Source organism: Stylophora pistillata, chromosome 5 (assembly GCF_964205215.1).
Source record: "Stylophora pistillata chromosome 5, jaStyPist1.2, whole genome shotgun sequence".
In the NCBI taxonomy this organism is placed as follows: domain Eukaryota; kingdom Metazoa; phylum Cnidaria; class Anthozoa; order Scleractinia; family Pocilloporidae; genus Stylophora; species Stylophora pistillata.
Genome location: NC_142523.1, coordinates 13,046,683 through 13,073,769, shown reverse-complemented (window position 1 = coordinate 13,073,769; position 27,087 = coordinate 13,046,683). Strand labels below are relative to the sequence as shown.

The 27,087-nt window shown below is 38.7% G+C and overlaps 1 protein-coding gene and 1 pseudogene across 1 annotated transcript; one reads left to right on the top strand and one right to left on the bottom strand.

Annotated features, from left to right (window-relative positions):
* Window positions 1–6,629: 6,629 nt before the first annotated feature.
* On the bottom strand, window positions 6,630–12,233 carry LOC111324867 (uncharacterized). The gene is made up of 3 exons (XM_088762216.1): window positions 12,059–12,233; window positions 8,599–8,883; window positions 6,630–8,337 (listed from the first exon to the last, which is right to left on the bottom strand). The coding sequence occupies exons 1-3, from the start codon at window positions 12,159–12,161 to the stop codon at window positions 7,721–7,723; spliced, it is 1,005 nt and encodes a 334-aa protein (XP_088618342.1). The 5' UTR covers window positions 12,162–12,233; the 3' UTR covers window positions 6,630–7,720.
* A 6,529-nt stretch (window positions 12,234–18,762) lies between these two features.
* On the top strand, window positions 18,763–19,971 carry LOC148730358 (uncharacterized; annotated as a pseudogene).
* The last annotated feature ends 7,116 nt before the right edge of the window (window positions 19,972–27,087 follow it).

The window sequence follows — 27,087 nt, the reverse complement described above, 5'->3', positions numbered from 1 at the left end:
AGCAGTAGTTTCGTTGCGAGATGTTTAACCCTTCGACAATCTAATTTGGATTCAGCCTCCTCAAAATGTATTACATTATTCAATTAATCAAACAGATAAACTTTATTTACCATGATTAAGCATATCAGCTGAACCCAAAGGGAAAGGCTGGTATGAACCGGTGATCGGCACTATATGAAATTCATTATATAATGAACATAGCACGTCTGATTGCTCAAATAAGTTTCCAAGCGGATGCTTTATCAGGTTTTAAAGCTCGCATGTTACTAATTATTTAACAAGCTTATTTTTTCAAGCTTTCCTCGTCTTCTCCTAACATCCTGTATGGCTTTATCCCGTTGTAGAGCCCGGAAAACTGTGTTCTATTCCTTAAATATTTCTAAAAATATATCTATACCTAAAAACAGAAGGAATAGACAAATCATGTCTATATAGAATACAATATATTAGGCGAATGGAGAAGCCTTGACTATGCTCTGTTCTGTTGTAAAGCACGCAGGGAGCTGCCAGAGTATGAGAGAAGTTTAGGGAGAAACACAACATGTGGTCGAGTTTCTCTGTACTTCTGTGGTATCAAGGTTTTTCTTTTTGTTTTATCATAAAAAAACTGTTAAATTTCCCACGCATTACTTCCAATAGAACTTTTTAACACTGTGGTCATGTGGTTTGAAATGGGTAAACACGAATTCAAAATAGCTGTTTAAGTTATAAGTATGTGCTGCAGACGAAATTCCTTTTTCTCTCGCCGAAATTTTCAAATTCAAGGATAAATCAACACTGAAATGACTGAAGTGTTTGAGAACTCAGTGACAATCGAAACGGAGTCTGTAACTGAGATTATAAACAACCTCAAGCTGGAAAAAAACTTGTGAGCACACGATCTTTCAGGGTCGCAAAAAAATGGACACAGAAAGGAAAGCAAATGCATTATAAAAAGAAAATTTGGATATTTTTTGATTTGAGGTTAGAATGAAGCTATATTTTTTTCGAAAGCTGTAAAGTCTTTTTTGTTTCGCGATAATTGGTAAACTCTAGCTATATAATCGGCTGCTGGTCAAGGCTCTCAAACGAAAAAATTTAACAAATTGAGAGGACCTGTACAATCCAAACTAGTATATGTCGATGGGGATTGTATAAGCAATCCCGAAGTGTTTATAAATCTCATGTCAAACCCTCCGTCAGGTCTTACCTGGGGTTCAGAGTACGGAGTCACGGAGGTTGTGCTTACAAATTGCGTAAGGTGGACTGCTTTTCACAGTTCTCCATGCATGACCAGCGGTCGAAAATGTTTGGAAAAACTCAAGAGAACAGACAAATCATACTATTTAAACTGTTACATGTTGATGAGGATCTTCTAAGCACTCTCGAAGATATTGATAACTTTCGTGTGTAACGCTCAGTATAGGCTGGCCTAAGTTTCAACATCGATGATTTCGTTCCAAACTCAACTTGCATTAGAAGGGGAAGGATGTACTTGACAAGAATCTATCAACTTCTGTGGACAATGTACATGATCAAATTTAAAAATAGATTGTGAATGAAGACTGCATGCAGCTATTAGTAAAGCACAATGTTTGTAGCATTGAAAAGAACTAGAGGTTGTATAATGACGCTAGAGGGTAGTGTTGAACAATATTTGTCTCATATGCAAAACAAAAAGCCTACTACATCCCTCATATTTAGATGTACCCTATTCCACACGAGAAGTATGACTTAAGAATATATTGTAATTCTGCGTCTTAAGATATTCCATTATTCCACCGATCCACCGTTCCTTTCTTCCATCATTCTGTTGAATAACTCGAAGTATTGTATTTTCGCAGCTAACTAGCTTGGCTATATATACATCTTACTGGACGTTTTGTTGTGTAGTATCACTGAGTGTAGTATCGAGCCCGTAGGGCGAGTCAAAATACAAATAACGAGTATAAATACTCAGCGATACAACACAACAAAACGTCTAATAAGTTATTTATTATCCAACATGCCAAACTTCTAGTTCAGAGCGCGCGAATTTCGCGGACATTTATTTACGGGGAGTGCGTGACAGAAGTATGCGAAGCGGAACAGAATTGACGCGTTGTGTTGCTGTTTCTATTTTCGTCATTAAATGAAGAAATTTTCTGGTCGTCAAGCTGTTTTTCTTTGTCCGATTCATCTAATAAACCTGGATCTATACTTGCCCGCCATTCTCATTCTTCGTCGTCGAAAATGTGATTCAAATTGTCCGCCACTTTTTTTTGCTTCGAAACTACAATCCAAGGGTGCATACTATTTGTAAGAAAAATCCGATTGGTGTAACCGTGGCATAAAGGTAAGGGAGTTTCCGAATTCATGGACCAACCGGATGAGATTGAGCTTACCATTTATCCAGCAGGCGTTTCGTCCCGCTCCAACCCAAGACAACCCAAGCGGAAAGGCCTGGAAACGGAATTTTATGACCTTCCGTTCCGAATGGAAAAAGAGGAGTACCTCTGAAGGTACTCCACAATTTCCGAAAGAAATTTTCGGAAAATTACCTTACCATTTGACTTCAAACCGAAATTTCCGAATTATTTGGCCAAATGGTAAGCACCCCAATTCTTCGCTTGCGCGATGCAAGAAAACCTGTTTAACCGGTACTCTACAATTGACGAGTACAAATACCGCGTGATATTTGTACTCGTCTTAGTGTAGTTGGATAATAATAGCTCCTATAGCAGACCCTGTAACATGCATGTTAAACGCTTTGCAAGTCGTTCCAGACCCCATCAATTCTCCCCTTCCCCCTCCTCCACTTGTACTGATCCCAAAATGTCCTTGAATAACCTCATCGACAAGCAGTGCTTAGGATTTTTCATAAGATGAAGGCTATAAAATGACAACCGCAGCTCCGCTTTTTAAACCTTCAGTCTATTAATGTAGTTGTGACTTGAATCAGGGATAACACCTCGCACTTTCCTTTCATTTCTACACCTCTCCTTTATCTTGTTTTTTCAGCCTATTTCAGCTCCACTACGCAGTGCACAACGCGAATAGAAAACCATTCGGTTTATTTTGGAAGTTTTGGCCGAACGCCGCACGGCCATGATCACTCGTGATTACAGAACGATACCTATAATAATAACAATAATAATAATAATAATAATAATAATAATAATAAAAATAATCCTTTATTCACCATAATCACAAAAAAATAAAAATTATGATAAAATGCTTGAAAGTCGAAAAAAAATGTGTTGAAATGTCTAAAAAAATTGTAAGAAAAACTAGAGGATACCCACTATGATAACGATAATTCACTGTAATCATCAGAAATATTTACAAACAAATTAAGATAAAATCCTCAAAAATCGAAAAATACATGAAAATGTCGAATAAAAAATTATCTAAAAAAAAGAAACTAACTAACAAATGGCCTCTGAACGTTGAATATCTAGGTCTACATTAGTAAATTTTTAATTTGGGCCTTCTAATTGTTCTGGATCCTCTTAGGCAGATTAGGGCGGATCTTAATAATGCAAACGAAGTTTTTGCCCTGATCCAGGAAATTTTCTTTGAATAGTGTTCTCCTTTCTTGTCTGCAATGAGTTCTGCAAGGCGACTGTGATATCTCAAACATTCTTGGCCCATTCCACCAGTCGAAGTAAACACAAGAGGCGTAAATGAACCATGTTCGATGTCTAGAACACGTCTTGAGTAGAAACGTTTCTTCTCATTCTCATGCATACGGTAAATCTGCTGCAGTTCCAGATTTCTGTACGATTTGGCGTTTGGGTGACAAACTCGAATATCGAAAAATGCAGGTTCCCAGAAACCATGAGCATGAATGTCTAGCCTTGCATCTTGCGCAATGTTGGAACCACAGTTTAATTGCTCACCTGTCGTATCTTAGAGTTGGGGTTCGATTTCCACATCTTTGTAGACAATTCCTAAAGGCTCAGCTTCTAAGTCTCTGAGTTCGTTGTGGCGCTGTATAATAAAGCCACCCTTTTCGCAGACCATTGCATGGTCCACTGTAAAAACGTCCCCACAAGCACATTTGGAAGGAATATCTTCGAATTGCCAGTCGTATCGCAATTTAATAGCGTCTCGGAATTCTCTTTTGTTGAGTCTAAATCCTTGCTCTTGTAAGGGAAGGACGGTTAACCATACCGATGAACCCTTTCGGTAGCCAGATCTAGTGCTCGCTTGGTCTTAAGTGGTGCCATCTCATAAACACTCTTCACTCTTTCTTTGACGTCTTCATCCCTCTTATGCTGGGAAGTCTGTTTTGATGACTTTACTGTCGAGTCTTCTGGTAAGTGATGTTTTTGGTCTTTAATTTGTTCGACGAGCGGTGCAGTTGTTCCAACGGATGTATTGTACTCCCGCGGTGCTTCTATCAGCGGATTGGCTCCGACGAAGGGCTAACGCTCGAAACGTCAGCTTTTATAATCGTAACGGTGGCCAATTTACCACTTCAACTTTGTTGATATATTCAAATTATTAAATATATCGGCCCCTTTATGATAAAAAAATGCTCTTTCGGTTGATTCTAATTTAACCCTGTCAATAACTAATCTGTCCTTATTCCTAATATTATAGTCATGAATATCATGTCCTTTAGATTGAAAATATTTAGTAAGATAACTTGGAGCAAGTCCCTTAAGGCACTTTTCTACCCAAAAAAGTCCCTTAAGGCACTTTTCTACCTAAAAATTACAGAGCTGGTTTACAGAAAAAGTAGGGCCAGAACGGAGACCAGGAAAAAACTACCGGAAAAAACGCAGATGGGCAAAATTAGGCAAGAAATCTGGGTGAGAACCCAGGATTAAGCTAAACTGAACTGATCACTTTATTCAAACACGATGGAGTATTCAGCAGAGCTGATGGGGTCGTGTATTTAGAAATAAAAAATAACTATTAAAAATGTATTATGAGCCCAGAATTATGTTTAAATAATATGCTATGTACTGACTGTTAATTTGATTTAGATTAAGCTCTGATTGTCCATCCAACGAAGGCCACGCTGCTAGGTCAGAATCGAACGTAAGTGTTGGTGAACCACTGCTCAGACTATAGTAGAATAAACTTGCTTAGTATTGGCGTCGGCCTAAAATGATCTCCTACGTAACAACCTTCTGTTATATAGCTATCATCGTATACCATGATGCACTGAACAGGCCCAGTCCCCACTACTCTCATGTCGCAGAAATATTTCATTTCCGGCCAATTCATATTCACTCAGACGCCGGAAATTATATTTTCAAGGTACTCCTGGTACGCCTGAGGCAGTACATTTGTCACGTGGTTGGTTCTGCTGCAGATGCTATGTTAAGCTGTGCGTACTGTAATCCCCCCTTGGGAAAATATCATTTGAATCATGAAATCTCCTCCTGTTTGCTTTACTGAATCCTAAGCAAATTTAAGAAGCTTCAACGTTTTGATCGTCTTCACACTGGAGGCTGTATTGAAATACATTATAAGTAGTTACATGAATCTGTTCTGGGAGATGAAAGGTTAACTTTTCAGCTATTCGATTTCAGTTAATGCTCCTGTGAGGAGTCAGTTAATCATTAATTTCAGTAAAACATGAACGTTTTCATTTCTAGAGCAAGTCTTGGTTTCCAAACCAATGATACTCGTGTTCGTATCTTTCTAAAAATTTCCAACTCGGCCACTATGTTTCTCTTTGGTTTATGTTCGAGAACTGTATGTTATTTATTTCCTTTCTATCCATATCAATAACAAATCTTGGTGTCCAGATCAATAACTTTCGTACAATTTTCTCTTTAGTAACTTGCACAACGAAGAAACTCATTACTGTTTTGCATCAATTTTTCTGAGATTTTGAAAGCACAGTATAATTAGTCTTTAGTTGTAGTGCTGCTCTGATTGATATGGCTAATTTGAAGATGCCTTTGTCTTTTTTTCTGAGTAGAATATTTATTTTAGTACAAATCAGTTCTGCACATCCGAGTGAATTATTATGGTTAAGGAAAGGAAAGACTTCAAAATTAGAATACTCATAAAAATTAGAGAAAAAAATCGTAGTTAGGTACACCCTGAAAATGTTTTCCATTAGAAACCGATGATTTCCGAAGGTGAAGATCAGAATACAGAGTCCCATGATTTTGAAAACGATTAATTTAGCAAAGAATGAAAGCCAGTATGATTTCAAGAGTTGTACACACAAATCGTAAAATTGCGTGCACATTTTGAAAACGCCAAGGAACGAAAAGCGCATATGAATAAAGTGGTGCTATGGGGCTCTGATTTGTGTTCCTACTCTCGTTCGTTCGCCAGAGTCGCTGGGTTGTTTAGGATAAAAAATTAAATAAAAAAATAAACAGTTTTTAACGTGGAGAACCACTTAGCTAAGCTAGTTGACTGGTTTTCTACCAAACAACTGAAACAAATATTTCAAATTGAAAATAACATTATTAAGAATCCCAACTGGTCGAAGGCAAACCAGTTGGCTATATTACAAGCATGGCCGAGGATTTGGAACTCGGGGCTACCGTGAAACAAATTCAAATAGTGGCCAGGGCGGGGACTTGAACCCGGGAAGCGGCGGATCGCAAGTCCGACACGCTGACCATTCGACTATGCTGCCTTCGGAAGGAAAATTAAGGAAGCTGGATAGCTTAGTGCATGGCTACTATATGTACCCTTTAGATCGTTTAATGATGAAAAGCCGATTTATGTAGCCATCTTGAGAACTTTATAACTTATTTTACCTTGATTCAAAAGTTTCCGTTTTTTGTTTGTTTCCTAACTTTTGCATTCGTTGTCGTTGTTAATGATGTGATGTGCATTTCTTCTTGGGATACCGATTTGTCCAATTCAGTTTTGGTTTAAGACACGTGGCAATTGAGATTTTGGACATAATGAGAGTATGTAGGCGTACCTCATACATATTAATTTCTTTTGTGAACACGGCTAAATGAACTGATCCACATTGCCAGTAAATGATTTATGACAATAAGGGCTTAAATAACCTATTATCGGTGCTGCACAGAGGGAAACAAATCTTTCAATTGCGAGGTTTTTACTTCCATATTTCAGGTAAGAAGTTTCTTCCTTGGTTGAGTTATGTTGATTATGAAGCAGCTCATGATCACCCTAGAAAAACTCTTTTGGATTATCGTATGAATATCATAACAAAAGGCCTTTGATAGACTGGACAATGGACGGACTCAAGGTTTCAAAAGGTATTGTCTACCAGAAGTCATTTTTCTCTCCTCCACTGAAGGTTTTGATCATCATAAATTAAAGAAAATAAGACTGAAATCAGAGCCTCACATGGTAAGCAATGATCCAGGTTTAACGTCCACGGCACTCGTTTAAATATAGGACAATTCTCTAATGCTGATTGTTTATGTTCGAACATTAATTAAACTAAGAAATATTTGATATTGCATGTACTGCTTCTTTACATTTCTTTGTAAATCTGAGCTAGAAAGTTTGTTAACCCCCGTCCTCTGTTTTCTGGGAAATGCATGGAAACTTTGAGAAGCTACATCGGAATGAGCTACCGTGTTGAAATGTGATAACATTTCCCGACGAACAATGTTTTACTCCTTTTACATACTTATTCAATCGGCCGATGCAGCGCCGGTTGTCATATGATGCTACTGTAATGATCCAATAAGGCTATCCTTTTAAAAAATAATGATCAACTTGAGTGCCCGGTGATTCAATTTTTCTCTAACTTGTAAGTTTTTTTTTTTTTAATTTAATTCATAATGCGTATATTTTAGTCCCCTCTTCGCGCTTTAAGGTCCACCTTTTTGGCATCATCCATACAACCCGGGAATGCTGGGAACAGTTTGACTTCCTCTGGTTGGCCACTTGCTTTATCATCTTTAATTACCGCTTGCAACTTATTCATGGACGCTTGGCTAGTATACGTCTCACTTGGGTGTTCCCTGTTGTTTCCAAACACTGCAAAATTCCCCACGGCACCACCATTTTTGACACAGCATCCGGCAGTCCAAAGGGAACTGGGAACTGTTATGGCAGGGAATTGAGGAAGACCCTTGTTAGCCAGTTTAGGTGCACCACTTGGATCATTGACCTGTTTCTGGTCTGTATGTGGATTCCAATTCGTAAATAAAGTTCCAGTGAGGAGATATAAGGTTCCATCATCCTTGGTGCAGTCATTTATGGCATAGTCGCGTATCTTTCTCTCAAACTGAGACCACTGACCACTGTTAAAAGCTGGTCGCTGAGGCACTGCATTCGTATAGTAGAAAGTGGAACGAAACCCAGCGCCATCATAACCGGTATCTGATAAAGTTTGTGCAGGTGCCAAGTGCCCTCGGTGAAATGGTAAGGTGGGATATATCTCGTCGCTTCCTTGTTCCTTAATGCCTTAAAAAGAAAATTGAATTATGGCTGACAGATCCATAATTATCGTCTAGAATATTGCTGTCGTGGATCCAACTACACCAAACTACCTCAAACTAAGCCAGTCTTACACCAACTATACCACGAACACTACACCATCCGACTAAAACTACCAAAACTACACTATCTAAAACAAACTACACTTAACTGGTTCGTACCTTAGCACACTAGGGTTTCTAACAAGTCCTATGTAATAAAATTAACCTAGGGTGAGAAGTAAACTACCTTCGGTTTGTCTCCATTTTGGACGCGTCCATGCCTTGAAGTCTACCTTATCTTTTGTAAGAGTGTAAGCTGAGTACACGGGAATTCCTAATTGCTTGTCGAACATTGTTCCATAGTGGGTTCCATCTTCGTTGTAATCTTTTTGGCAGATGTATTTTATGAAGAAATTAAATGGACTTCGCAAACCCTCTGGTGGTACATTTCCTGCAAAGTGTTTGGTGAAGCATACATTCCCTTTGCCACCGTAAACAGTTTTTCGGTTCCCAGTGACATCTTGATTTTTACCTAAAAAAAGAATGAGGAATTAAAGCAAAGCCATTCAAAATGAAATCTGTCTGTAAGTTTCGCTGTTTTTTTTTTTTTTTTTTTTTTTTATTTAGTTATACTGAACACTTTTTTCACATTTTCGTCGCAGTTATCATGCAATATCTCACTCGTCACTTTTTTATTGGGTTACGCGCTCGCCTACAGGCTCTTTGGTAGCAAAGAAAGTTCAAGTAACTCGTGGGATATTCCAACATATTCTGCTAAAAGTGTAACATAACTATTACATCTTAAACGAGAGAAGGAAAATTAAATGAGCAATTTAACAACGCACTAGTCATATATCAAACAGATATTGATGTGATATGATGAATATATGAAGTTCATATATTTTGAACTGTGGTTTTAGATACGTATTGCATAAATAGCGCTCTCTACTGTGAGGACGTACATCATACGTAGATATTCATACAATTCTTTATTTCAGAACAACATGCAAATACATAGTTATTAAGAAAAAGGAAACCTAGAGGTTGGCCCTATATCAAGGGTCTCCTATTTATGTAAAAAATCTTACAGAACTAGTTAATAAAAATATAAAAAAGTCAAAGAAGAAACAGCTAAATATCAATTATAAAATGGCGATTCAATAAATATTCATATGTTTCCTCAATTTTGATTTAAACTCACAAGCGTTAGGGCTGTCACAAAAATTAAATACATTAATAGGAAGATTATTCCAGGGTTTGATAATTCTGACAAAGAAAGAATTTTTGTAGCAGTTCAATTTTGCGAGTTTGAGTTGTAGTTTATATGGGTAGTTAGATCTCGACTTAGTGTTTTTACAAAGTTCAAAATAGTCGCTGAAATTCAATCCATTTAGATTGAATACAGTTTTATAACATTCCACTAAGGAAAGGAAATCTCTCCTTTGTACTAAAGAGTTCCATTTAAGAATTTTACACCTCTCCGTATACGCCATCTCTTGTCTTCTTTGGCCTAAAGCAATTCGCGAGGCTCTTCTTTGTATCTTCTCAGTTTCATCGATGTTTTGATGAGGTGTGTTGACCACACCGGGCAGGCGTATTCCAAGATTGGACGAACCAAGGTTTTGTACAAGTTTGAAAATATATCTTTGTTTTTACCGCCTACTGTGCGTTTAAGTAAGCCAAGAACCTTATTTGCTTTGTGAACTATTTGTTCAACATGTTTTGACCATTTCAGATCATTAGTCATAATAACTCCAAGATCTTTGTAATTAGATACATTCCTCAACACTGTACTCGATATATTGTACCGTGTGGACTTTTTGTCTTTGTTATGTGTAATTCTCATGACTTCACATTTGGTAGAGTTAAAGTTCATCTGCCAACGATCGCCCATAGGTCGAGGGTGGTCAAATCTATCTGTAAAGCAATAGAATCATCGATATTATTTATCTGTCCTTAGATTTTGGTATCGTCGGTAAATAATTTGGCAGTAGACGTGATGATGCCAGGTATTTCGTTCACATAAATAAGGAAGATAACCGGTCCCAGTACTGAGCCTTGAGGGACACCAGATGTAACTGGTGACAAATCCCAGTACGATCCACGTACCATAACTCTTTGTTTTCGATTGGTTAAGAAGTTCTTGAACCACAGGTGCAGCTGCCCGTCTATCCCGTACCTACTGAGTTTTAAAAGTAGGCGCTCATGAGGGACACTGTCGAACGCTTTTGACAGGTCCAGAAATATTACATCAGACACTTTAGACGAATTTCTTGTTAAGCTCCAGTCATTATAACAGCTTAAAAGTTGTGACACTGTCGATCGGCCTTCCAGGTATCCAAATTGGCTTGGGTTTAGTAGTTGGTGTTCCGTCCAGAATGAGACAACTCTTGATTTCACAATCTTCTCCGCTCTTTTACTGATGATAGATGTTAGCGAGACCTGGCGATAGTTTTCCTTTTTATATTTTGGTCCCTTTTTATAAATTGGAATAACGTGTGCAATTTTCCAGTCGTTGGGTAGTGAGCCAGATTGAAACGACTTGTTAAATAAGTTACAAAGTGACGTAGATAGTTCTAAAGCACATTCTTTTAGGATACGAGGCAATAATTTATCAGGACCAGGGGACTTGTGTATGTTTAGGTTTTTCAGATGTTTTTCCACTTCGCTAGGTGTACATAATACATTGCACAACTTTTCATTGAGAACATATCAAATTCCGGAAGAGACTTTTGTTCTTGTGTAAATACTGATGCAAAATATGCGTTCATATGTTGATGTTTAAATGTTTTTATGTTTTTATGTTCATATAATATATAAATGTTAAATGTTTTTTTATAAATGTTTTTATGTTCATATATTGATGTTTAAAGAACTCGATCGAGAGTTTCAAGATGTTTTCCGTATCCTATATATTTCTCTTCAGGAAAGAAAAAAATAACGTTTCGAACTAGAGATGCAATCGCTTTATAAATTCTCGATAACCAGTTGTTAGATGCCACATTACTCGTTATTTCAACGAGACTTGCTAGCACTCATGAAAAAACAGGGGAGTTTGAACATTTACGGTCTTGAAAATAGTGAGGGAGAACTCAGGCACAGTTTTTCATGAAGTCTTCGACCGATCAGAAAGCTTCTAAGCTGTTAAAAATATATCTTTGCAATTATCTTGGGCTCCTTACAAGTGCGATTTTCTTTTTTAATTTCTTAATTCCTAGTTAAGAATTTTATATTTTTTGTCGTGATAATGTTCATTATTGACTTTTTGATATATATATATATATATATAGTGATAATTTTACTCCATAAATTTATTTTCATCAGGTACTTTTGCAATGCATAACAGTGCTATCTAGCGTCACCTTCTATTAATGAAAAGCTGTTGCTCATCACTTACTAAAGCAGGGGCAAAAAGAGATCAATTCATTTCAAGGCATTTTAGGGAGATATTTACAACCGTGCAGCGAGGCTGAGAGAATGATTCTGAAAATTCGAAAAATCTGAAGGGCGCTAATATTGCTATTAAACAGAAGACTTTTAATGACTGTTAAAAATTACTGGTTTATCTTGTAACAAGGTAACAAGGCGTAGTTCGCAGGGGATAGCTTGCACAAATGCTTGCAAAAAAAAAAATCGATCGAATTTAACAATAAAAATAAATTCCCAGACATTCTTCAATTTTGAAATATATCAGGTACTTCACTCACCCCTTTTTGGGTTCCGCTGCAACGGACTACCATTCACGGCCATGGACGCTATCGGTCCATACATTAGTAAGAAGTGTAGAATCTTTACAAGAAATGCCTCCATCTTAACATCAGAGTCAGCGAGTGAGGAATAGGATTTTCGCAAAGCTTCGAAAACGAATGAGAAATACTGGGCCTTAAACATTTCTTATAGACACAATTTCTTTATGGAAGTTTTCCGCTTGAATGGATAGTCCAATAGCACGGCAGAAGTCTCAATATAGCTGGTATTACCCGAATCAATCCAACTGATTCCATTACTTATAGATTAAGACCTTTTTTTTTCCTTCGTGCAATTTAAAAACCAGTTCCTAACTATTGAACGCCCTTTCAAAGGGCTTTGAATTTTTAAGATTTTTAAAAAGGTTCAAGACATTTAGAAGCCTTTTGAAATTTATTTGATATTTCAGATTTTTAAAATTGTTTCGTCAGAGCCTGACGAGTCGACAATGCATTTTTAACAAATTTGACCAACCAAAACATTTAGTAAAGAAAAAGAAAATAAAACGCATCTCATCTTTCCTTAAAGAAACAGTTTCATAGAAATAGATAGGCGCCGAGTTTATCAAAAATAAAAAAAACCAAGAAGTCTTTAAAAATATTAGTTTCAAACCATGTGATATCTTGACAGGTGCTTCTTTCGGTGTTTTCCATTTGGGTACCAAATCGACCGCCGTATAGCTGCGTCCAAAGCATTAAAGGTTTTTTGTTTAGAAATTACGTGGTCTAAAGAGTATCTGTAATTAAAACGAACAAATGCTCAACTAATTCAGAAATTAAAGCCATCCTAAATCCACCTGAATTGAACTTTAATGCGAGGTACCATTATGGCATAGATATATCATTTGCGTTGGCTCTTGCTAAGTGATAGCAGGTCCATGTGCTCAGAGCTACATTGAACCTTTTTGCCCAGTCAAAACCAGCTGGTACTTATTCAAAGAAAAGAATACGAAGAAGTACGACACACAATTTCAAAGACCGTGTCTTTCTACCTAATAAACTCAAAAGAGCGATGCCAAAAATATTTGTTGACCGAAATGCCCAAACAGCATAAATTGAGCACTCTTAGTCTTGATTTTAACCAGCCTTTGTCTCTGGTTTGACGTTTAGATTCCTTTATTACCCTTTTAATCATTGATTCGTGATTTTTTTCATTTGAATCCCAACTTCTAAGAGCAGTTTCAAGGGCCAGTTTTAAACTGACGATACTCTGTTCAAATATAAAAAACGTGAAGGCAATCACCGTAACAATAACCAGAAATAAAAAGTGTCCGAGTCTACGCCCTTTTCACTGGTGCCAAAAGGATTCCTTTGTCCACTGATAGAAGTCTAAATAATTCATTAAATGTATTCTTTTCCACGTTTTGTGATACTCAAATAAGTGAAGTTGAAATTTTTCCATTAATCATCGGTGAATTCAGCGAACTGACCAAGATTCAGTCTAAAGCCAGCGATTGGAGTTGTTTTTTAATTTGTCTTTTAAAAAGACTGCATAGGTCAAAAGGATTCTTTTCTCATTGACTCAAGAGGGTGGCCCCATAAAGATGAGCAACCTGCTCCTGTTTAGAGTTCAAATTTTTCAAATGATCTCATTTGTTTTCCTAATTGAGGGAAACTGAATCAGTCTCGCTTTTAGGAGGATTGCACTTAAAATGTTTTTCTAGGTAGTAAATTCCAAATCAACTAAAAAATAATTCAGGTTAAGAATAAAATTTTATGAATTGTATGCTTCTTAAAAATGTTATTTAGATTTCTAAGACATAACCAGACGTTATCGGCTCGAAAAGTCATACAAAATGATTTTCGTGTTCACCTGCTTTGGTATTTTATAACAGATTGATGGTTCGCTAAATTTACTTTTACCCCGTTCTCTCAGGTTACTGAGTTTAGTGCTCCAAATAGGGTAAATGTTGAGCTGGATGGTTGTTTATAGTTTTCTCAAAAATTGACTTATAAATCAGATTTAAGATCACCATGTTCCTGTCGTTGTTTTCATTCTGTTGAGATTTTATTACGGGGAGAATAAATTCGTTAATAAATTAACTACTTTTATATTTGTTCTGTAACATGTAATTTCATTGATTCTTTTTGGAGCAAGTTTTTTTTAGCTGGTTTAATATTTAAAATAGACTAGCAAACTGCTTTATTCCAAATTTTCAAAATTAGATATTGTACTCAGTAGTTATGAGCAGTTAAAACTCAGCGAAGACTTTGTTTTGTTGATTAGAAAAAAGATATCAGCGGCCATGCAAAACCCACGAAAATATCGCCTCGCCTTTCTAGCTTTATTTATCGACTGCTAGCTGCTGCGAGGTTAGAGCAATCCTCAATTGAACTAATGTCGAAAGTCATATGGGATTGTTTCGGTTGCACTTAACTTTCCCCTGTAATTTGTCCAGAAAACTCGCAACGTCCTCTCAGTCAGTCAGGCGCAAAACTAAATTTTAGAAGCCGGAATTAGTGTTTTGATTTTCAGTTAATCTTGAGGGTGACTTGCAATTAAGTGGTCTTTTTCTTGGCGCATTGCGGGAGTGAAGAAGGGAATACCTGATCACTGGATAATAAATACCCTACTGTTTGATTGGAAAATCCACTTAATTGTCAAATATCCTTGGGGAAGTAACGATTTGTTTCAATTTCTCATATTCCCTCGCATTTTTTTAATTTCGGCCGAGTGGAAAGCGTATTTTTGGCACCTAGCAAATTTAGATGTAGGGAAACTTCCCAAACTTGTTTGTCTGTGTTTCAATCTTTATACTCCCCAGACTTGCCAAGTAGTACTCTTTTTCGGCTACTTCTCATTTCTTTGTAGATCAGAGCTGATCAGTTTGTCAATCTACTTCCGCTGTTTGCTGGATGATGTAATGAAATTTTGAAGAGGCGCCATATTGGGTCATGAACCGTTCAGGGTGAAGGGTGAAGCATCTTCAGATGACGAAAAGCTGTTTGCATCTGAACTTACATATTTTGTACTTCAACTAGCTAAACACCTTCAAGGCAACTCCGGTTGTCATATAGAAGCCCCTGTAGATTATAGTTTCACTACTTTATTTTCTCTGATTCACTTTAAGCAAATTGCTTCCTCATTTTATTTCTTGTGGCAAGGTAAATCATGACAGCCTCACAGTTTTGGCCTTATTCATGCAACCCGAGATGACAGTGACTAGGAGCAGTTCAACCTTGTGTGGCTTACCACTCGCTTTATCCGCTTTGATTAGATCTTACAGGTCGCTTATGCGTTCTTCACTCGAGTGTGTCTCACTCACGTCCTCTTGGCAGTTCCCAAACACTGCAAAATTTTCCACAGCACCTTTTTTAACACAACAGCTGGCGGCCTACAGAAAGCTATGAATGGCTATGGCTGTGTGCTTGAAGGGTACACATGACTGTATACCCTTTGGACCTTCTTACTGGTCATTAACTACTCCTTACCTCTCGCTATGATAACCACCTTGTATAGCAAAGTCTAGCAAAAATGTGATTCCATGAAATTCTGGTCAGAACAAGATTTCCCAAAACACTGGAGATGATCAGATTCCCAAAAAAGATGCTTTGAACACTTATCATTGTTGTGGTGGTTTTTTCGGTTTGTCCGTTGCCCCTGTAAGTGCCCCAAATGGACTTCGTGGTGAAGGCAAAAATAACATTGCATCCTGCAGCTGTTAACTTTGCCTCTTGGCTCAGTCAGGCTAACAGAGCCATTAATCAATGGCTCTACATCCTTCTCGATGTTAAAATTAATAGCGCTTTTTGTAGAATGATCCGAGGCCATATAGCGATGTGCAGGGGATCCAACAATACCAACCAATCAACCACGGTCGTGAGCTTACTCAGTATTGCCATTTTCTACGATACTGTAGTTTAAGGGATCATAGCTGCAGTGACTATTATAGTAGAAGATTAGGCTTAGCCGTAGTATATGTGGGTTTGGATGAGTGTGTTTCCTCCAAGTAAATACATGCCAAGAAGAAGAAATTGCTTGGAGACAAGTAAGGTCATTGAATGAATCCTGTATGCAACAAGACTGAAAATATGATTCACACATATCAATTATTGAGGATCTTGACGTTTAGCCATGGCAGGTTCGCATGAATTGAATGTTTTTCCCCTAAATGCCACCGAGAAAAAAACACTTAGAGACGGTTAGATGATGATACGGCTATGGGCTGGACACAACCATAGTAAACAACACACCATTATTATCAGAAGCCTTGGGATACTTTTATCCAAAAAAATTCCACGTCTGATTTAGAAGAAAATGCAAAACAACCTTCTCGTTTTAAAATCGAGACGAGACGAAATTGTTTTTACTCATGTAAATTTAAAACACAAATTCTTGCTAATAGTAGTTGATAGTCCGCTTCTAAAGATTAGGGCCCTTACTATAGTTATGGAAAGACAAATCCGAATTTGTTGAACACTGCAGCAGATGTAAATGAAAAAAGATAGAAGCTGTCTCTGAATTCCCTTCACCTCTCTACAAGGTACCACTTGTGGGGGAATGAGAATTGCGAATCACACCTCTGGACGTAGAGAGGACTAAGTGAAATCAAGCAAGTCTCCCAAACGGGTTTGTCAAGTTTAAACTGTTTCATGTTAACTATTCTCTTTCTACTGAAAGTTAAGGAGTCGGCTCCTCAAATTCTTGACATTTACTTCAAGTGCTTTCTTTGAAGAAATGCTGGTAAAGATGCTGAAACCGTCTCTGAAACTATTCTTAAGCAATTGTTTCTTCCTACGCAATCATTGGTAGCTTGAAATGATATAGGTACTTCAAAATTGAAAAATATACACATCTTTTTACGAAATTAAGCTTAAGGAAAAAAATGTCACTAACTATTAAGTAACACTGTCAGAAGTAAGATGACGGGATTAGATATGATTGGATGTAAACTCCTGAATTATTCAAAAACTCACAGCGAATTCTAACATCAAACAGGTGTTCTTGACCAATGATTCATCAGTTAGCTTTCGTCTTGGCGTGCAGCTCGCTAGATTTTGAGTTAATGAAGGTTTTCTTTCGCTTTTAATTATGAGTAACTTCATTCTTCAGGATGAAAGACAGTACCAATATTTTAAAATCACTTCTTCTTACAGAGGTAATGATAACCATCGTCGCAGCACAAAGATTACACAAGGAGAGTAAAAGTAAGCGATATGCATTTAATAGTCCTTTTAGAATGCCATTTATAAAGAGATATCAAAAATTTGGCGTGCATGGACAGAAACAATTTTCCAATCCGCAATCGGTATCTCAAAATAAGCAACTGTCTAGGCACCAAAAGTAGTTACAAACTGGGTGACGAATCAAAAAAAGATAAGTTAACTAGGAGTGGTTTTGAAGTAGCAGAAGCGGGAGGTCAGTAGTACTGGGATAATATCCGCTCAATATTTTACGTTAAAGGCCTTCGCCGTTCATTAGATTTCTTTTTGTTTATGTCCTCACTTTTTAACCTGTAGGTAGGTGATAATCATTTCCCAATGTTGAAAAAAGGTGATTGCGATAGGAAGTGGAGTAATTATTGATCAGTGAGCCTTTCGGGCCCCTAACGTATCACTTAGAAGCCAGATATTGCCTTATTATGATGGCTTGTTTAGTTATTGACGCAATCTTCCTCGCAAAATTTAACTCTTTTTCATTTTCTTTGGTCCTGTGCATAGTTACGTCAGACCTTTTTAGGCGAGTCGGACACTTAACTACACCTGCTGTACTGTTGAGATCAGTGCGAAAATTAAATGTCGCAAAATACGAATTAGCATTCAGCCCCGCAAAATATTCAAAATCTACTGTCGTATCCCTATACATATTGGATTGATGATATTAAACGTGTCTGCGTACACCACAGCTACTATCACTGACGTCCATTCGACCTGCTGAAATAATACACTTGCTAAACAATGTTTCCTGATCAATCATTAAAGCGAGCTTTATTCTCAACAAAAGAATTCGCGATTTGTGACATTGAGATTACAAAATTTTGAGCATGCGCTTTTTTGGGTTTTCTGCTTATTCATCAGACGATACCAGAAAATATTTAGATTTGATACCTAAGATCCTACAAAGTCACAAAAGTTCATTGAGTCAATATTTCGTTTCTGGTACGAGTGTGATCGTTCAAGCCTTAATTTTAACTTCTTCAGGTGCCAGTGGTTGCGTGGTCTGGAGAAAAATCACTGAAAAGGAGGACAACCATACCATATATAGATAATAATAATAATAATAATAATAATAATAATAACAACTTTATTTATCTCCGAATTTCAAGGTAGCACGCAAGTGCTAATATCTCCGAGCAACAAATAAACTTAAACTAAATAAATTCAAATAATGATGGATTTTGAGGAGAGGGGAAAACCGGAGTACCCGGGGAAAAACCTCTCGGAGCACAGTAGAGAACCAACAAACTCAATCCACTTATGACGCCGGGTCCGGGAATCGAACCCGGGACACATTGGTGGAAGGCGAGCGCTCTCACCACTACACCGACCCTGCTCCCCCTCAAATCATTCCGGAAATCTATTCACGATCCTTACTAAGCTTGCTTCTGACAATTTTTTGCGAATAACCAACCGCCAACAGGTCTTCGCAAGAATCTACACAACATAAAAACATAAAGTACATCTGCCAACAAATAGCAGGTAGTTACGATGTCTTTTACGCCACCATGTTTGATGAAGACCTGGCAGTTGCGGTGTATGCCGGGTACAAGTTAGATAAAGGAACGTTAACTTTTAACTTTAGTCAGGCGCAAGGGGCGAGATGATGGAGGAAAGAACCAGGTAAGGACGAAGGAATTAGACTTTGGGAAAACAATTGCTAAAGGTGTGGTATTCTCTGTGCAAATCGTGTCGATCCAGAACGCTGATGAAGGGGGAAGGGTTTAACCCAACCACACCCCCTCCCCCTCCCCTCTTCCGAGCCCTCCTCAGGTCCATTATCCCCAATGATCAGTGCAGATCTGACTTGACTCTAGCGAAGATGCCTCAGACATTTTTACGTTGAAAGGATGTAGCTTTAAACGCTCATTTTGCCAGAATCAGAGGATATCAAGTGTTCGTTCATGAAACGTAAAACTGTAACATTGATAAGTCCAGTTACCTACATGACATTGTAATCTTTACATCTAAATATGAAACTGTAATGTTGAATAATGTTATTGCAACAAGCTGAACTTCTGTATGATAAAAATGTTATATCACACTTGACTCTCTAAGGTATAGTGAGGCAAGGCAGCGACGCCATTTACCAGAATGGACCGTATCAAAGAGGTCACTTACTCCCAGCAGAGACTAACTGGAGCTCTGAAGAGCGCTTGTGTTCAACTTATATTACAGGCGCACAAACGCCGTTCCACGAGTGGGAGCTTTTAACGGTGGTCAGTGGTCCCAGTTTAAGAGGAGAATACGGACTTACGGTCAAGACGACTGTGTGCAAAACAACGGAGTGCTATTTATATTAACTGGCACCTCTTTTTTTCGGGTTCAGATGGTCAACGACCAATTGCAGCATAACTTGGTACAAATTAGCCAAATCCAGCCCAACATTACCAACCAATAGCCATCCCTAATTCCATGTGGACTGCTGGTTGTTGTGCGGCTCCCAATGCAATCGCCAAGCACAGCGGAGCTTTGCAGTGATTGGAAATAACGTTGACGACCCAAACCAGCGGCTCACAAGCCCGATAACCCTTCCTCCGCTGCAAATGATCCTCTCAACCGATGTCAACCAACGTGGCGTAGGCGGACCACATGTTAGTCTGTTCCCAGTCCTTGCATAATGCGCGAATAACAATCTCCGACAGCTTCCTCAGCCACCCAAGGGGTTGATAAAAAGAAAAAAAAATGTTTCTTATTGCACATCTAGGTACACATAAAGGTAGCTATTATTTATGATGGTGGAAAAAAATAACTATCTATCCTTTTTCTCTCAATGTAGGTTCTTCCGAAGTGGATAGCAACGTTTCGACTGCATATAAGCCTCCTTCAAGAGATAATGTCGACCAGTTCAATATTCTAAGGCATTGCGTTCTGCAGTGATTGGTAGATTTTTAACAACTGCGATAGGCGTATTGCAATTAGCTGTCCACCGTCGCACGACTCTCTTCTTTCTTTGTCTTTTGAATGATGCCGTTCATGATTTTCGATTTCTATTCCATCATTACTTACTTTACTTAACCCCCTGCCCAGCCTTTCATGGCAAGACGTTTGGGAAGAGGAGAATAGTAACGTTATGCTGATAAATTGCTTAATTTTTATGCATTTTCATCTTTTTCTCTTGATTGTCCAGTCTGTTTGTCTACCAATGTGCTGTAGTCGAGATATGCGTACATACATACATACATACATACATACATACATACATACATACATACCTACATACATATAGATATAGCTCTTTGGAATACAAAGCCCTGCTTTCATGTCCAAATTGAGCACTGTGGGATGAGTCATTGCCGCTAGCATTGCGCATAGCTCACTAGACTTTTCTAGTTTGAGCACTCTGGCTTGGCTTAGACGATACCACAAATGTGGGATCGTTTGGGGTGACCAGATCGGTTCTCCCCCATCCTAGCATCAGCACTGCACTCATGAGACCCAGAAGGCCAAAACAGTTCTCTCTGCAGTTAGATACATACATACAGTTTATTACTTGCATTATTATTTACAGATTTTCGTCATGCACCACAGTCATCCTCGGAGACTCAGGGGCTGTGAATCGATTTCAAGTTAAGGGTAGAAGACTCCCAGGAAAATTGTCTTACAAGAGTAGTTATAATCGGTCGCAGTCGTTCTGTCATCTGATTGGTGCCAGAAACTCTTTGTTTTTTTTCTGCCCAATCAGAGTGAACTGTGCTTTGGAGTGCCTTCGTGTGTTTTAATACGGACATATACAAGAAGCTCTGTTGCTCGCTATGCTTGTTTGAGCCGTGCAACGAAGCTTTGCTCGTGGTGAAAAGTTTCAGTGTCAGCACACAATTTAAGAGAAATCGATCAGATTGTCCGCGAAAATCTTACTGGTAATTACACTGAATACTTTGGCAGGCATCACAAGAGAACGTGTTTAAAAGTTTGCTGGGTTCGTATAAAACATAGTGGTTGCAAGCGTTGATATGTCGCTTTAAACGTTAGATGAGATGTAAGCTTAAATCTTTCTACCAGTGTAGATTACTTGTATAACTTGCATTAACTGAAACTTTTCCAATCCCGTGAAGCTATTTCGTTGCACGGGCCACGCAGGTATGTCGAGCAACTGGCGCTTACGCAGCTTCAAGTTCTATGCACGCCAAAATCTAATCTAATCTTCGTCTGAGAAAAATAGAAAAGCTGAGCGTGGAAACTTTTGTTTATTACATTTGAGTAGATGACCCTGTACTAAGCTGACATTTACAATAAAGCAAACCCGCCCTTTCCATCCAATATTTCTTGGTCTTTGGTTTTGTTTTCCCCAATGAAAGCAGCACCGATTCCCAATGATCAACTTGGTCAATGATCAACTTGGTCTTTAACAATCGACAAATGAGGTGAAATGACAATGACCAAGGGAGTAGAAGAGAATCCGTGGCCTTTCGAGCTCAAGAATTTGAACACTCTAGGCAGCAGTTGAAAGATTAAGCTCTTTTTAATCCCCTTCCGTAATTGTTTGAAGACATCTCTCTTTCCCACGATGTTCTCGATAATTAGTTTTTGTTCAGATTTCAATTAGCTAATCGGAAACACAGCTAAGCTTTCTGTAAGCGCTTGCTGGAAATCGTCCACGAACTTAACGTCCTCTGCAACTTTGGCCATATTGTGAAAGACTTTACTACAAAGCAAAGATTAGATTTTGGCGCGCACAGAAAGCTACGTAAGCATAAGCACCAGTTGCTCGACATACCTGCGTGGCCGGTGCGACAAAATAACTTCACGAGATTAGCAAAGTTTCAGTCACTGCAAATTGTACAAAAAATCTAGAAAGATTTAAGCTTACATCCTGTTTAACGTTTAAAGCGACATATCAACGCCTGCAACCATCGTGTTTTATACGAACCTAGTAAACTTTTATACACGTTCTCTTGTGATACCTGCGAAAGTATTTAGTATAATTTCCGGTGAGATTTTTGCGGACAATCTAATCGATTTCTCTTACATTGTGTGCTGAGACTGACGCTTTTCACCTAGAGCAAGGCTCCGTCGCACGGCCCAAACAACCAAAGCAAGCAACTGAGCTTCTTGTATATGTGCGTGTTAAAACACACGAAAGGACTCTAAAGCACACTTCTCTCTGATTGGGCAGAAAAACACAAAGATTTTCTGGCACCAATCAGATGCCAGAACGAATACGACCGTTTGGAACTAGTCTTGTAAGACAATGTCCCTAGGGGCTCTTCTGCCCTAAACTTGAAATCGACTCAAAGCCCCTGGGTCTCCGAGGATGGCACCACAGTAAGCTTCAGTGCTATTTTATGTGGGTCGCATGTTAAAAGTAAAACTATAATCGCTCACAAATCGCTCACATAATCGCTCACAAACTACTTATAATCTTGTAATATTGTTATTAGGACAAATTCAATATTACACAAGAAATAATTTTTACAGTATTATAAGGGGACTAGAGGTTCAAAGTTACCAAAGGACTAACTAAGAATATAACGTGTTCACAGCTACAAAACTCGATAGAATTAGATGCACATACCCTGATTACTATTATGAACTTTCCATCGAGAAAGTTGATTGACGATCAACATAACATAAGTAAGTTAGAGACTAAATGATTTGGTTCATCAATCGAGTTAATAATGTAAATCAACCTCGTTGGAGAGTTTGTAAAGCTCTTGTTATACCCCCCCCCCCCCCCCCCATGGTGCATAGGAAAAGTGAACACAAACGCACGTAATGAATATAGATAAAGCACCCCCTTTTTACCTGCATGCTCCCATTATACGCTGTAGCCTTTTCCTTCAGACATACATAAAGACTTGCTGCAATTCAAGTTTTTTTCCCAACTCCAGAAAATGGCGTTGGACCAGTTTAAATGAAAAAAATTCTTCTTCACTTAGTTACGATTTGGTCTTCATCCCATGTAAGATTATATCGCTTCTTTTTATTCCGCTACTCCAAAAATATGCCTTGGTATGTAATTTGAGAAAAAGGCAAAGATATGGGCAACAGAATGGCTGCACTGAAAGATCCAAATTTTGTGATTTTTACATTGTCTTTTTCTCGGCTTCACTTTAAAGGAAACGCCATTTAGCGCCAAAATTCGAATGTAAAGTTAGTCCCTCGTCTGTATTTCTATAAGGAGCGACGACAATAGTTAGTGATGGAGGCATTTCGGCTGCCCCATAGTTAATAAAGGTTACGAGATCCACGAAACAGACGAGTGGCCTGAGCGAGTGATGGCGGGCCGATGTGTCTTAAGACGCTCCGCGCTGCTAGTGTTCGTCTTAACACTTACTTCAACTTCTGATCCTTCTAAGTCATCCGCTGATCTACCTAACAGTTATTGGTCGCTATGAAAAGTGCTGAGTCTGGACAGGGAGTGTTATTCAAGGTTTACTATGAGAAAATCAACTCAACGTTACTCAAGGTTTATTACGACGAATTCAATGCAACGGTATTGTAGTACGGAGGTCGTTCCACCAGTGCCCAAAGTTGAGTCTGAACTATGTTTACTCGACGCGACGCTGGTGGCCTCGTATCTCCTACTGCTGGCGGGCGATATTTGCGAGAATCCTGGCCTTGAAACAAGATTTGTTAATGGCGAAGCGGGGAACCTATTAAATATTCCTGTCGTAACTTCGAACCGCTTGAATTATTCAAGACCCTTCCATAGACCGACTGCTCGTAGCCTTGTTAGCATTCCTATTGTCAATGAACAATACCGATGCGCCAGGAGGCATTTACGGCTCTGCTGCCTAAATGCTAGATCTATTAAAAACAAATTGACCGATTTTGTTTGTTACGCATCTTCAACTGGTGCTGATGTTTTTGCCATCACTGAATCATGGTTGTCCGAAACGGATATGGCCCATAAAACGGAGAGTACGCTACCTGGATACAAATTGTTTGAACATCAGAGAGTTGGTAGAACAGGCGGAGGGATTGCATTGTTATTGAATGAAGCCATCGATGTGCGAAAAGAGGACAGTGGTGAACGCAGGTCGTTCGAGTTTGGGGAATCGATTCTGAAACATGGATCTAGTAAACTAAGGGTGATTGTAATCTACCGAATTCCCTACTCTGCAGCCCATCCTGTCTCCATAAACGTGTTTTTGAACGAGTTCCTGGCCTATTTGGAATCCGTTGTTATGTCCCCTGAGCCATTGTTGATCACTGGCGATTTTAATACCCATGTGAATGTTCCCAATGATTCAGACGCCGCTCGTTTCCTGGAACTGCTGACCTCGATGGGCCTCGAGCAGCACGTCGACAAGCCTGCGCACATTTCTGGACATATGCTGGATCTAATTATAACTCGATGCTCGGACTCTTTGCTCTATGCTAAGCCTATAGCTGATAGTTTGTTGTCTGATCATATTACTGTTCTATGCGATCTTGAGTTGGGAAACCCCCCCCCCCCCCGAAAGTAAAACAAGTGTCCAACAGAAAAATCAAGGACATCGACAGGGAAAAGCTACAGGTTGATCTATTGTCTTCCGAGCTCTGCCAAAACACTCCGGATACCCTTGATGAACTCGTTCACAGCTATAACACGACCCTAGCTCATGCTCTTGATCGGCATGCACAATTGCGTACAAAAGTGATACGCTCTAGGCCATTAGTTCCCTGGTTCAACGAGGAAATCAAGGCAGCAAGGCCGGAGAAACGGAAGGCTGAGAAGAAGTGGCGACAAATTGGCTCTAGGGAGAACATGCTGGCGTACAAAGCAAAAAAAAAAAAATGCGAATGCTTTGATGAATGAAACTCGACGCAAATTCTATCATAACTTCATCCAGGATAATAGTAGCAGTCAGCGCCACCTATTTTTGGCAGCGAAAAAGCTACTCAACCAGGAGGATAACAGGGCGGTGTGTCCACCCGTGGACGATAACATTAACTTGGCAAATCAACTGGGAACTTTCTTTATTTAGAAAATTGAGACCAACATCCCTAGTGATAGATTGCATTGACGTGCTTCTACCGATCATAACGAAAATGATCAATTTATCACTTGAGTCTGGGCTATTCGCTGATGACTGGAAGTGTGCGCTTGTTCTTCCTCTGCTGAAGAAGTCTGGGCTAGACCTTCTATACAAAACTTACAGACCTGTCAGCAACCTGCAGTATGTTTCAAAGCTGACTGAAAGGATGGTGTACGGGCAGATACACACCCATATGATGACTCATTCACTATATCCTGAGTCTGCATATCGTAAAAATCATAGAACGGAAACGGCTCTTGTTAGAGTCACGAACGATATCCTCATGAAAATGAACACTCATCTATAACTAAAATAAAGTCACCTTGCTGGTCATGCTCGATCTCAGCGCCGCTTTCGATACGGTTAATCATAACATCCTCCTTACTCGTTTGAATGAGGAGCTTGGGATATGCGGATTGGCGTTGGAATGGTTCAGGTCGTATCTGGCGAAAAGAACCTAGCTAGTCTCCATCGACGGATATCTTTCAGAGTGCTTTAGCCTGGAGTGTGGTGTCCCACAAGGGTCATGTCTGGGCCCCCTGCTCTTTCTAATCTATGCATCCAAGTTATTCAGAGTGGTTGAAGATCAACTTTCACACATGCATTGCTATGCCGACGACACACAGATTTATCTGAGTTTCAAACCTATCAGTAACACATCCCAGGAAGATGCAAACCGTGCGATGGAATGTTGTATCGAGAAGATCAGGCGCTGGCTGATCCATGATAGACTCCTTAATGACGACAAGCCTGAGTTTATTATCATTGGAACACGCCAGCAACTTAACAAATTACAGGCTATGAATATTAAAGTAGGTGGTTCAGAGATAAAATCTAGCCACCAAGTTAAGAACCTTGGGAGCTGGCTTGATCTAAACCTGAATATGCGCCACCATATTACTAATGTATGTAAAGCGGGTTTTTTCTACTGCCATAATATTAGATGCATTAAGAAGTATTTATCGAGAGACGGCTTACTCACTCTGGTACACGCATTCATCACTAGTAGGTTAGATTACTGTAATGCTTTATTGTATGGCCTTCCCAAAGAGCAAATAGCTAAGTTACAACGCGTGCAAAATGCTGCTGCCAGACTAATTACGGATATCAGGAAGTATTCTCACATTACTCCAGTACTCTATGAGTTACACTGGTTACCAGTACTAGCGCGTATACACTTTAAGATCCTATTAATAACTTTTAAAGCCATTCATGCCCTCGCACCCGCATATATTAGCAATATTTTAGTTATCAAACGGAAGTCCTTGTACAATCTTAGATCTAACTCGGGTATTTTATTAGAGCCACCTAGAGGCAAAATGCTGGCAACCCTGGGTAAACGTGCATTTCAGGCAGCTGCACCGCATCTATGAAATGAGCTTCCATTGCAATTACGCAATATTCGATCTGTAGAAATTTTTAAGAATTCAATCAAGACTCTTCTTTTTAGGCAAACCTTTTAATAGTAGATAAATTATGAATCCTATATAGCCAATTTAACTGTAATATGTAATAATTATTTATTTATTTATTTATTTTTTAATTGGATGAGATTTTAATATTTAGAGATATCAGTTGTAAAGCGCTATTGATCTGTTATTGTAAATAGCGCTATATAAGAAATATATTATTATTATTATTATTATTAACGAACTTTTAGGAACGACAGATGTTTTCGTTGGCAGCAAAAAATACTTTTATGGCTTTGTTAGGTTGTTTTCTCCTATTACTCATGCGATCGACGCGATGAAATTAGACGGAAGGATGTACTTCGCGAACTAAATTATAATGATAAAAATGGAAGAAACAGTATTGTCTAGTAATAAACTCCTTGCTCATTGCTCGAAATTTTCCCCGCTCGCATCATAT

What these genes read in the sequence shown, in the direction of transcription:
- LOC111324867 (XM_088762216.1), bottom strand. Translation starts at nt 12,161, where the DNA reads ATGGAGGCATTTCTTGTAAAGATTCTACACTTCTTACTAATGTATGGA. An exon ending in GCAGCGGAACCCAAAAAGGG is followed by an intron (nt 8,884 to 12,058) that starts GTGAGTGAAGTA and finishes TTCTTTTTTTAG; the next exon opens with GTAAAAATCAAGATGTCACT. An exon ending in AAAATGGAGACAAACCGAAG is followed by an intron (nt 8,338 to 8,598) that starts GTAGTTTACTTC and finishes TTTCTTTTTAAG; the next exon opens with GCATTAAGGAACAAGGAAGC.